At 44.4% G+C, this 13024-nt stretch overlaps 1 protein-coding gene across 1 annotated transcript in view; it reads right to left on the bottom strand.

Moving 5' to 3' along the window:
- Nucleotides 1-13024, bottom strand: part of brd4 (bromodomain containing 4) — a 40580-nt gene that overhangs the window by 15156 nt on the left and 12400 nt on the right. The window contains 10 exon segments of the mRNA XM_024432806.2: nucleotides 350-552; nucleotides 824-931; nucleotides 1269-1648; nucleotides 2416-2648; nucleotides 2980-3258; nucleotides 3740-3868; nucleotides 5714-6115; nucleotides 6590-6978; nucleotides 10116-10251; nucleotides 10752-10889. Of these exon segments, the coding sequence (XP_024288574.2) occupies nucleotides 350-552; nucleotides 824-931; nucleotides 1269-1648; nucleotides 2416-2648; nucleotides 2980-3258; nucleotides 3740-3868; nucleotides 5714-6115; nucleotides 6590-6978; nucleotides 10116-10251; nucleotides 10752-10889 (2397 nt within the window).

Raw genomic sequence — 13024 nt, 5'->3', positions numbered from 1 at the left:
TAATATATATGTTTATATGTTAGGTATATCGTCTTGCCGTTGTTTTTAAAATCCTGTAATGAGCTTTTACTAAAAAAGACAACCAAATGCAATCATGTCATATTTTTAGGACCACAGATGAAATAAGCATTCGAGCTGTGTTTTTATCCTGGATAATTGATCATGTATGTAATGTTAAGTACTTTAAATAAATCCTGCACTTGTCTTTTCCTACTAGCACTGGCTGTGCTGAGGGAAAATGTACTTAGGACTGTGACGTGCTTATCCAAATGACTAATATGTTACATATGGTGTCGTCTCCGGCTGGAGCAGCCTACAACATTTAGTTATCTAATAAATCAAATCTTACCGGGGGAGGAGGGGCCATGTAGGTGGCGGGGGAGGGGTTATGTTGCTGTTGCTTCAGGTGGATGCTGGGCTGCAGGACAGGAGCCTGGGCGTGAGGGTGGCCCTGGGGGACCGGACCAGCTCCAGACATGGCATGGTGGAGATGGGGCTTCTTCCCTTCGTTGGTCCCGTGGCCTTTCTTCTGTTTCTGTTTAGGAGCCACTCCTGACAAGAGAAGGGCGAGAGGAGATCCTGACTACTGAACAAAGCTTTCGTCTATCAATTCTGAATACGTGATAAAAATCTCTTTTAACACAGCCACAATGTGAGCTAGTCAAATATTCAAGTATTGACCATGCATGTGAAATACGCATGAGGTAAATAACGAGGCACGTGTGAAACACCTCAATGTTATGCTTCAAACCAAAGAAGATAATAAAGGCTTAAAAACAACATTTGAGGATTGAAATGAGAAGGCCTTGCAGCGTGTCCCTACCCTTCTCCTCATCACTGTCTGAGGAGCTGGAGTCGCTGCTGTCCGAGTCAGAGGAGGAGCTGGCCTTGGTCTTGGCGGCCGTCATGGCCTCCATGGTCTTCTCTGCCACTATAGGAGAGGGAAGCATGTGACTCGACATCTTCTCAAGACAAACTATCTTCCACGAACATGTTAGGTCAACATAAACACACTGCATTGCTCAAAGTTAAAGGAAACCGCTTGGTAAAACAATATATTTATATATATTTTTTAAAAAGTGTGACCTAGGAGCTAGAGGAAAGCTGTGGAAAAGTTCTTAACAATACCTTGTTATTCATGTTTTGTAACTGTAATTTTGGATTTCATTTGAATTAATTATGCAACATTATCCAATTACAAGTGATTTGTAGGGGGTCTGGAGTTTGTTTGGCCAGGGGGAGGCAAAGATACGCATGTTGAGACTCACCAGGAACCTTCTTCTTGTTCTTGCGGAGGCACGACGACACGTATCTCTCCAGCTCTCTCAGCGTGGATGGCTTGAGCGTCTCAAAGTCGATCTCGATCTCGTCGGGGTTGGAGTTCTTCAGCGAGGGCTCTCTGGACTGGATGATGTGGACCACACGACCCAGCTTGTCGCCGGGCAGCTTGTTGATGTCCAGACTCAGCTGCCTCTTCTCCTCGTACGACATGGGCTTACCCTTCTCCCCGGGGGCTCCGGCTGCAGCCGGGTCCTCCTCCAGGCCCTCCCCCAAGCCAGACACGGGCTGCAGAGCTGGGGGCTGCTGCGCTGCCTGAGGGCCCAGGGCTGAGGAGCGGTTGTTCTTCACCGTACCTCCCTCCTTCTTACTGCAAAATCAGAGCAGAATATATAAACCATCAGTACTATTTCAACTGGGAGAGAAGAACCTTTCTATTCCAATGTCCAAACAAGCATACTACTTCAAAATAAGTAGTGAATTCTAAGTAGTGAATTCTAAGTAGTGTGCCAGTATATGGACTTTGTAATGTAGCATCAGTAACATAACATCTCCGTGAAATGCAGAAAGAGCCCAAGGCAGAGGGGGAAAACAAATCATGTTACCACACTTGCCATGGAAATGAGAAAGAAGCTTATAAAACAACAAAACAGGTTCATGAAGTAATTTGACAAAGGCAATCAAGTGCTTTGAGGTCAGCAACGTTTATAACGCGTCAATACAATCCCATGCGCTCAGCAAATTCTGTGGCCCCTTGTAAATGTCACAGGTCCTGACTTCTGTACTAATGCCACAACTAAGACAGAAATTCCCGTAGCTGTGTATTGTACCGTGTAAAGACGGGTGGAGAACCAGGCCAGTGCAGTACAGAGGGGTATACGACAAACCAGGATCAATGAGTTAGCCAGCTAACTTTAATAAGCAACCGGAAATAATGATTGGTTTTCTGGTAAATTTGATTTAAATTTGTTTTATCAATTAGACCATGCCCATTTCAAGCTCCTCTTTAAAAAAAAAAAAATATATAATATCAAAATAGTCAGGCAAGTTAGCTGGCTTACTCCTTGGTCCTGCTTTGTAGCATACCCCTCTTCTCAGCTTGGCTCAGTAGTGTGAAAAAGCTAGTATCGTTCCTACCTGGGTTTCTTGGTCTTCTTGGGCAGGAGCTCCTTGTTGTTGTTGTTGCTGCTGCTGCTGTTGTTGTTGTTGTTGTTCTTGGTCTTCTTGGGGAACTGAATGGCCGGCTCCGGGATCTCCTCCACCGCTCCTTTCCTTTTGTGCTTGTCTTTCTTCTTCTCCTTCTCTTTCCTCTTTGGTTTGCTGGCCTGTGGCTGCGAGAGGGCCGCCAGCTGCTCATGGACAGCTTTGAGCTGAAACAGACAGACAGGAAACCCAACGGTCAAAAAACAGTGGAAAGGCATTGACTGGAAGTGACCAAATATCCCAGGGGGTCAGAAATGACACAGCACCCCTCATCCACCCTCAGGGATTCAATTAGATTTTAAACAACTTTATTTATCCATCAAATGTATCACAAATGGATGTTATTAGTGCCAACAAATAAAAATCAGGAAGATGATAGTTATGAGGGGGTTATGGTTCATTACAATAATGTATGATGAATAGAGATGTCAGAAAAGCTAGAATCCCTCAATCCCAATCCTATTTGTATTCAATGATGTCATTTCGGTCTTTCCTCACCTGTTCCTGTAGCTCGGCCAGTCTCTGGGCTCTCTCCTCCTCCAAGTCGTTCGTGGACGATTCCGACTCCGATGACGAATCACTGGAGCTGTCCGAGGAGGAAGCGGGGTGTTTGACTGAGGAGGCAGGACCTAGAATGGAGGAGGCGGGGTTTAGGATGGGCGGCGGTTGGGACTTGATGATGGGGGCAGAGGACTGGAGCAGCGCGGGGGTAGGAGCCGAAGGCAGCGTCTCCTCGGGCTCGTCTGGCATCTTGGCAAAGCGCATCTCAAACACGTCCTGTTGGAGAGAGAGAGGACATACTCAGTGTCAGAGTCTGGATAGAGAACAGAACTGGGTGGTGTTCAATAGGGCACACCGCAGCAAAACTAGTTGCAATGGATAAGAAAACATCGGTGTTCAGGAACTGGTAGTACTCTATGAATTTCACTCGATTTCAAAACGTATTCTCCCTACTGAACAACCCTGATTTCAAACACATCTGCTGCACCCGTAAAACATTAACACAGCAAATAGTTTAGCAAACAGGTACATGAAAAGGCATAAGCTCATGTGGGCATTTGTTATAAAAACCGATTTTTGTGACATTTACCTTGTATATATATACACCTTGCATGTGTATCTGTCACGCGTGAATGTTACCATTTAAATATTTACAATATATCTTTATGTTACCAGACTTAAGTTCCTTCTGGAAGATGTAAGTAGTGAACTGGAATTCTGAGGGTGTTATTGTTAACCATGTCAGATGTTTTATTACCTGTAGTTTGCGTGCCATCGCCACCACCTCGTGGTCGGGTGGGTTGTACTTGTAGCAGTTGGAGAACATTAACCGCACGTCGGCAGCAAACTCCTGGGCGTCTCTGTACTGCCGGTTGTCCAGCTTCACCTACAAACACATCACCACATGTCAACCACAAAACCACGTCGCAATGTTGAAAGCCTTTTAGAGAGGACTAGGGAATCCCTTAGACAGCTACACTCCTTCAGGCTTTCTTTCCAACCCTAACCCAACATAGGGCTCTCGTCGAAAGTAGTGCACTATGGGCTCTGGTCAAAAGTAGTGTACTATATATATATATATACAGTGCCTTGCGAAAGTATTCGGCCCCCTTGAACTTTGCGACCTTTTACCACATTTCAGGCTTCAAACATAAAGATATAAAACTGTATTTTTTTGTGAATAATCAACAACAAGTGGGACACAATCATGAAGTGGAACGACATTTATTGGATATTTCAAACTTTTTTAACAAATCAAAAACTGAAAAATTGGGCGTGCAAAATTATTCAGCCTTAAGTTAATACTTTGTAGCACCACCTTTTGCTGCGATTACAGCTGTAAGTCGCTTGGGGTATGTCTCTATCAGTTTTGCACATCGAGAGACTGAAATTTTTTCCCATTCCTCCTTGCAAAACAGCTCGAGCTCAGTGAGGTTGGATGGAGAGCATTTGTGAACAGCAGTTTTCAGTTCTTTCCACAGATTCTCAATTGGATTCAGGTCTGGACTTTGACTTGGCCATTCTAACACCTGGATATGTTTATTTTTGCTTTATGTTTTGGATCATTGTCTTGTTGGAAGACAAATCTCCATCCCAGTCTCAGGTCTTTTGCAGACTCCATCAGGTTTTCTTCCAGAATGGTCCTGTATTTGGCTCCATCCATCTTCCCATCAATTTTAACCATCTTCCCTGTCCCTGCTGAAGAAAAGCAGGCCCAAACCATGATGCTGCCACCACCATGTTTGACAGTGGGGATGGTGTGTTCAGGGTGATGAGCTGTGTTGCTTTTACGCCAAACATAACGTTTTGCATTGTTGCCAAAAAGTTCCATTTTGGTTTCATCTGACCAGAGCACCTTCTTCCACATGTTTGGTGTGTCTCCCAGGTGGCTTGTGGCAAACTTTAAACAACACTTTTTATGGATATCTTTAAGAAATGGCTTTCTTCTTGCCACTCTTCCATAAAGGCCAGATTTGTGCAATATACGACTGATTGTTGTCTTATGGACAGAGTCTCCCACCTCAGCTGTAGATCTCTGCAGTTCATCCAGAGTGATCATGGGCCTCTTGGCTGCATCTCTGATCAGTCTTCTCCTTGTATGAGCTGAAAGTTTAGAGGGACGGCCAGGTCTTGGTAGATTTGCAGTGGTCTGATACTCCTTCCATTTGAATATTATCGCTTGCACAGTGCTCCTTGGGATGTTTAAAGCTTGGGAAATCTTTTTGTATCCAAATCCGGCTTTAAACTTCTTCACAACAGTATCTCGGACCTGCCTGGTGTGTTCCTTGTTCTTCATGATGCTCTCTGCGCTTTTAACGGACCTCTGAGACTATCACAGTGCAGGTGCATTTATACGGAGACTTGATTACACACAGGTGGATTGTATTTATCATCATTAGTCATTTAGGTCAACGTTGGATCATTCAGAGATCCTCACTGAACTTCTGGAGAGAGTTTGCTGCACTGAAAGTAAAGGGGCTGAATAATTTTGCACGCCCAATTTTTCAGTTTTTGATTTGTTAAAAAAGTTTGAAATATCCAATAAATGTCGTTCCACTTCATGATTGTGTCCCACTTGTTGTTGATTCTTCACAAAAAAATACAGTTTTATATCTTTATGTTTGAAGCCTGAAATGTGGCAAAAGGTCGCAAAGTTCAAGGGGGCCGAATACATATATGGGAAAGGGTGCCATTTGGGACTTAGCCATAATAGTGTTTCATTCAAACCCACCTTGACGGTGGCGAGGTCCATGGGGTGTTTGATGATGTCGTGGTAGTCGTGCAGCCCCAGCATGTCCACGTCGACTGGCTTGTAGAAGGGCCAGGCGTAGGCAGCGTGCTTCTTATGTAACATGTCTCGGACCAAGCTGGAGCAGTACCGTAGCTGCTCCTGCTGCTTGGGGCTATGAGCCCCTACCCCTGGTCCTACGGGTCCCCCGAGACCGAGACCTATCCCAAGGCCCAGGTGGTGCTGGGAGTCCGGAGCCTCCTTCTTGAGAAGCTTGGTGGGCCTGGCGCTTTCTCGCCGTGGCAGCGTCTTGCCCGACTTGGACTCAGCCGGAGAAGACTCGCTCAGCTGGTCGTTGGCCGTGGGGGTGGTCGTGTCGGCTTTCCTTTTCTGGCTCTTTCTCTGCTGGAATGGGGGAAGGGAAGAGGGGGATAGAGAAATGAGGGGCACAGGGAGAGGGACAGAAAGGGGACGGAGAAGAGGCAGAGCATGAGAGGAGAATGTGATCTTTTTAGATCCGATGCTTAAGGTAATACACATTAGTGTACTTATATCAAAAGCATTCTGAACTGCGATTGACTGAGCCTTCCTGGTGCAATGGAACCAATGGAGTAGCCCTAAAAGTGCAAACCCTGCCCATTTGGCACTCCAGAGAGGTTCAATTAAATGCTCATACTATTTGAAGGAACACAAATACTATTTGAATCAAGGGTCGTTCATTATACATCAAATGGAAGAAAACTGATTGAAACAGGGAGGGACCACCTCGAAACTCCCATTCTCATTTTCAATTTTGCACTATAAATTAACATGACCCAGTTCTGCAAGCAATATACCCAGCACCCTCCCCATGCATGCCAAACCCTCCATCCTACTCACTTTGGCCATGGGCACGGGGTTCTGCAGTATGGGGGCGGTGCTCTGAATGGACGTGGGGGGCAGGGTGGTCTGGGTGGGGGGAGGAGGCACGGTGGTCATGATAGGGAGCTTAGGAGGGGCCTGGAGTGGCAGGTCCGACGGGCCCAGTGAGTAGGGGGCCCCGAGCTGTGGCGCATGGGCATGGGTGTGGACAGGTAGCGTTGGGGGCACGCGGGAGGGCAGGGCCTGCATGAGGGGCTGAGGAGGTAGAGATGGAGGCCCCTGTTCCTGGGTCTGTTGCTGCACTGGTGGTCCTCTGGTCTGGGGGCCTGGGGAGTGGCTGGAGAAGCCCCGTGTCTGGGGGGTGGTGGACGGAGAATCCATAGTCGGGCCTGGCTTCAAGTTCAGACCTGGGAGGGTGAGACACAACAATGCATGAATGAATGAATGAATGAATGAATGACATTGAATAAGTACAATAATTCTAAGATGTCAATTAAATGATATCCAGCCCAGGGCTCCAGCTATGCATTTGTTTTTTTAACTTGCTAGCTAAGTGGCTAAATGTCAAGATAAAGCTTCTTGATTACAGCAGAGACATTCAACCCCCTCCTGGATAAAGATCTAGGGCCCTATAAAATCTACATTGAACTTAGTAGGGAATCAACTAAATGTATTGAAAATGTAGCAATTAGCCCAAGTCTACCATAAGACATGAAAAGAATGCCTAATTGATTCGCATTTCCTGCAACTTTCTGAAGAGGCAAGGAGAATTCCCCGCCTGTATGTACGAAGCGCGCGTCTACCACTTTGTGCAGCCGTTAGCATGATGCTAATGAAAAGTCTTCTGGTAGATGGAAAGGCTTTCCCAAAAAACCTTCTCAATTAAACATTAACTACAAAGTAGCCTCTGCCTACCTGGCAGAATGATATCATGATTATTTGCATCAATCCAGTGGATATTTGTTTTGCGAACCATACCATCACTTGTGCCAAAACAACACAGCTAAAAACAGCCTCTTGCTGGTGTGCACTGGAATTAAAAGGGGTACCACACCCAAACGTTTTACTTTCTCAAATTTTGCCCAGACCTCAAGTGGTCTCCTGATGTGGTTAAAACATGTAAAATACAACTTCATATTCATCATCACCACCACATCAACATGTGAAAAGTCTGCATTTCTATTAGAGGTCGACCGATTTAATCGGTATGGCATGGCCGATTAATTAGAGCCGATTTGAAGTTTTCATAACAAATCAGTAATCTGCATTTTTGGACACCGATTATGGCCAATTACATTGCACTCCACGAGTAGACTGCGTGGCAAGCTGACCACCTGTTACGTGAGTGCAGCAAGGAGCCACGGTAAGTTGCTAGCTAGCATTAAACTTATCTTGTTAAAAAAAAATCAATCTTCACATAATCACTATTTAACTACACATGGTTGATGATATTACTAGGTTAACTAGCTTATCCTGCATTGCATTTCATCAATGCCTGTTAATTTCTCATCGAATCACAGCCTACTTCGCCAAACGGGTGATTTAACAAAAGCGCATGTGAAAAAAGCACAATCGTTGCACGAATGTACCTAACCATAAACATCAATGCCTTTCTTAAAATCAATACACAGAAGTATATATATATATTTTTTTTAAACCTGCATATTTAGTTAAAAGAAATTCATGTTAGCAGGCAATATTAACTAGGCAAATTGTGTCACTTCTCTTGCGTTCATTGCACGCAGAGTCAGGGTATATGCAACAGTTTGGGCCGCCTGGCTCGTTGCGAACAGAATTTGACATAATAATGACATAACATTGAAGGTTGTGCAATGTAACAGCAATATTTAGACTTAGGGTTGCCGCCCGTTCGATAAAATACAGAACGGTTCCGTATTTTACTGACATAATAAATATTTTGTTTTTGAAATGATAGTTTCCGTCTTTGACCATATTAATGACCTAAGACTCATATTTCTGTGTGTTTATTATATTATTAAGTCTATGATTTTATAGATCAGTCTGACTGAGTGGTGGTAGGCGGCAGCAGGCTCGTAAGCATTCATTCACACTTAACTGCGTTTGCCAGCAGCGCTTAGCAATGCTTGAATCACAGCGCTGTTTATGACTTCAAGCCCATCTACTCCTGAGATTAGGCTGGCAATACTAAAGTGCCTATTAGAACATCCAATATTCAAAAGGTATATTAAATACAAATGGTATAGAGAGAAATAGTCGATGCGTCATAATTCCTATAATAACCACAACTTAAAACTTCTTAACTGGGAATATTGAACCACCAGCTTTCATATGTTCTCATGTTCTGAGCAAGGAACTTAAACGTTAGCTTTTTTATATGGCACATATTGCACTTTTACTTTCTTCTCCAACACTGTTTTTGCATTATTTAAACCAAATTGAGCATGTTACATTATTTGTTTGAGACTAAATAGATTTTATTTATGTATTATATGAAGTTAAAATAAAAGTGTTCATTGTTCATTCAGTACTGTTGTAATTGTCATTATGGCAAATATATATATTTTTTAATCGGCATCGGCAATTTTTTGGTCGTCCAATAATCGGTGTTGAAAAGTCCTAATCGGTCGACCTCTAATTTCTATGTTTTGTAGTAAAAAAGAGGAATATAAGTATTTACAATCACATCATTGTGCATCATGTGATTTCAACCAATTATGAGTAGGCATTGCATACTAATTGTCTTCAAATGTCATTGGAAACACTTACCTCCCTGTATCTTTTTTTTACTACAAAACATAGAAACGTGTTGTTGATATTGGGGTGGTGCTGGGGATAATGAATGATGTGGGGGAAAAAGAAGACATTTCTCTTTAAGCATTGGTGTGTGTGGGGGGGGGGGACAGAACTAAAATGGGGAAACGTAATTTGGGAACAAATAAAACGGAATGAGGCAAAAAACTGTTTAAGGGATTTTATAGGGCCCTAAATATCCTGGTTGCCTTAAATAGTTTTGTGGGTATAAATAATGAAATATCATTTATTTTTAAATTGCACCTCGTGTGCACTTACGGTAATACCGTATAACCCGGTATGGTACAAAAACGGTATGACGGTACACAAATATGGATACCGCCCAACCCTAAATTTAATTCATTTAAATGTATTTTGGTGCCAGTTGGCAACCCATCCCTTACGGGATTAATTGACACAAACATTATGATGATTCACAGTGATAATTCCTCCTTTTATTTAGTTTGAAAAGTGGAGGTTGCTCACTTGAAACACAACATGAAAAAAAAGAGATGACAAAAGACAACTTCCAGCAACTATGGAGGACATGTAACCTGGCCAGCACAGCACAGTTCAGTAGTGTGAAAAGGGTACTGGAAACCCTAGGCCAGGGGAGTGTACTTGTTTCAGTGTGTGCCTGTGTGTGTGTGCCTGTGTGTGTGTGCGTGTGTGCCTGTGTGTGTGCCTGTGTGTGTGCGTGTGCGTGTGCGTGTGCCTGTGCCTGTGCCTGTGCCTGTGCGTGTGTGTGTGTGTGTGTGTGTGTGTACCCTACCTCCTTCCCGTCGGCCCCGGCCTCGACCCTTGCCGGTCATGACAGCAATCTCCGTCTCGTCCTGGGGCATCTCAGTAATCTTCTGGAGAAACATCTTCTCCAGCTGCTCAGCCATTAACACTATGTCATCTCCAGGCTGCAGGCATGGGGAGACAGACACTCCATGTCAATACAGTACCAGAAACCAAAACCTAGACATACCTAGGACCTAGACCTAGCACTACCTTGGACCCAGATATACATTTATCTAGCATTACCTAGGACCCAGATATACATTTATCTAGCACTACCTAGGACCCAGATATACATGTATCTAGCACTACCTAGGACCCAGATATACATTTATCTAGCACTACCTAGGACCCAGATATACATGTATCTATACTACCTAGGACCCAGACATACATTTATCTAGCACTACCTAGGGAAAAGCATCCATTCTAAAACAGCGTCCATTCTAAAAGTAAGCTAAAACTCTAAATATATGTCTCTGATACTAACTATATTGGGTGTGGTGGTCATCAAATGAACCACCTCGTTCAAATTGTCAGGGTTAGCGGTTCCAAGCCCTTTCTATAGATGATATTTCTATGGTGGTGGTTGACAACAGCTACGGTGCATTACTGCATCCGTTACCTTGTTGTAAATGTAGCAGTTGGTGAACATGGTGTTGAAGTCTTGAATACATTCTTGGGCGTTCCAGTAGTAGCTGTTCTCAAGTCGCTTCTTGATTGTGCCCATATCCATAGGAACTTTAATAATCTTGTAGTAGTCCTGAAATGTTTAAGTATAATTCAATTATAAACAGGACAGTCACAGGCAGAGGATTCTGCCAAGTGTGCATGTTGGGTGCTTGGGTGGCATAACCACATAGAAACACTACTAGAATCAATAATAAACTCAATACTCCTTGCAAAAAAAAAAAAAGCTCTTTGGGGTGCAGACCAGCTGGCCGGTGTGTTTACGGACATATTCAATCAATCCCTATACCAGTCTGCTGTTCCCACATGCTTCAAGAGGGCCACCATTGTTCCTGTTCCCAAGAAAGCTAAGGTAACTGAGCTAAACGACTACCGCCCCGTAGCACTCACTTCCGCCATCATGAAGTGCTTTGAGAGACTAGTCAAGGACCATATCACCTCCACCCTACCTGACACCCTAGACCCACTCCAATTTGCTTACCGCCCAAATAGGTCCACAGACGATGCAATCTCAACCACACTGCACACTGCCCTAACCCATCTGGACAAGAGGAATACCTATGTGAGAATGCTGTTCATCGACTACAGCTCGGCATTCAACACCATAGTACCCTCCAAGCTCGTCATCAAGCTCGAGACCCTGGGTCTCGACCCCGCCCTGTGCAACTGGGTACTGGACTTCCTGACGGGCCGCCCCAGGTGGTGAGGGTAGGCAACAACATCTCCTCCCCGCTGATCCTCAACACTGGGGCCCCACAAGGGTGCGTTCTGAGCCCTCTCCTGTACTCCCTGTTCACCCACGACTGCGTGGCCACGCACGCCTCCAACTCAATCATCAAGTTTGCGGACGACACAACAGTGATAGGCTTGATTACCAACAACGACGAGACGGCCTACAGGGAGGAGGTGAGGGCCCTCGGAGTGTGGTGTCAGGAAAATAACCTCACACTCAACGTCAACAAAACTAAGGAGATGATTGTGGACTTCAGGAAACAGCAGAGGGAACACCCCCCTATCCACATCGATGGAACAGTAGTGGAGAGGGTAGCAAGTTTTAAGTTCCTCGGCATACACATCACAGACAAACTGAATTGGTCCACTCACACAGACAGCATCGTGAAGAAGGCGCAGCAGCGCCTCTTCAACCTCAGGAGGCTGAAGAAATTTGGCTTGTCACTAAAAGCACTCACAAACTTCTACAGATGCACAATCGAGAGCACCCTGGCGGGCTGTATCACCGCCTGGTACGGCAACTGCTCCGCCCTCAACCGTAAGGCTCTCCAGAGGGTAGTGAGGTCTGCACAACGCATCACTGGGGGCAAACTACCTGCCCTCCAGGACACCTACACCACCCGATGTTACAGGAAGGCCATAAAGATCATCAAGGACATCAACCACCCGAGCCACTGCCTGTTCACCCCGCTATCATCCAGAAGGCGAGGTCAGTACAGGTGCATCAAAGCTGGGACCGAGAGACTGAAAAACAGCTTCTATCTCAAGGCCATCAGACTGTTAAACAGCCACCACTAACATTGAGTGGCTGCTGCCAACACACTGACACTGACTCAACTCCAGCCACTTTAATAATGGGAATTGATGGGAAATGATGTAAATATATCACTAGCCACTTTAAACAATGCTACCTTATATAATGTTACTTACCCTACATTATTCATCTCATATGCATACGTATATACTGTACTCTATATCATCGACTGCAACCTTATGTAATACATGTAGTATCACTAGCCACTCTAACTATGCCACTTTGTTTACATACTCATCTCATATGTATATACTGTACTCGATACCATCTACTGTATCTTGCCTATGCTGCTCTGTACCATCACTCATTCATATATCCTTATGTACATATTCTTTATCCCATTACAGTGTGTATAAGACAGTAGTTTTGGAATTGTTAGTTAGATTACTTGTTGGTTATTACTGCATTGTCGGAACTAGAAGCACAAGCATTTCACTACACTCGCATTAACATCTGCTAACCATGTGTATGTGACAAATAAAATTTGATTTGATTTGACCTAGGAAAGGGAAAACCAGCACTCCCTGGAAATAGTAGACTGTTCTCTCTGCTACCGCACGGCAAGAGGAACCAGTGCACAAAAGTCAGGAAACAACAGGACCCTGAACAGCTTCTACCCCCAAGCCGTAAGACAACTTAACAAGACTGCTAAATAGCTCATC

The sequence above is a fragment of the Oncorhynchus tshawytscha genome, linkage group LG09, assembly GCF_018296145.1.
Source record: "Oncorhynchus tshawytscha isolate Ot180627B linkage group LG09, Otsh_v2.0, whole genome shotgun sequence".
NCBI classification, from domain to species: domain Eukaryota; kingdom Metazoa; phylum Chordata; class Actinopteri; order Salmoniformes; family Salmonidae; genus Oncorhynchus; species Oncorhynchus tshawytscha.
The sequence above is the reverse complement of the archived record's forward strand: the minus strand, read 5'-3'. Positions and strand labels throughout refer to the sequence as shown.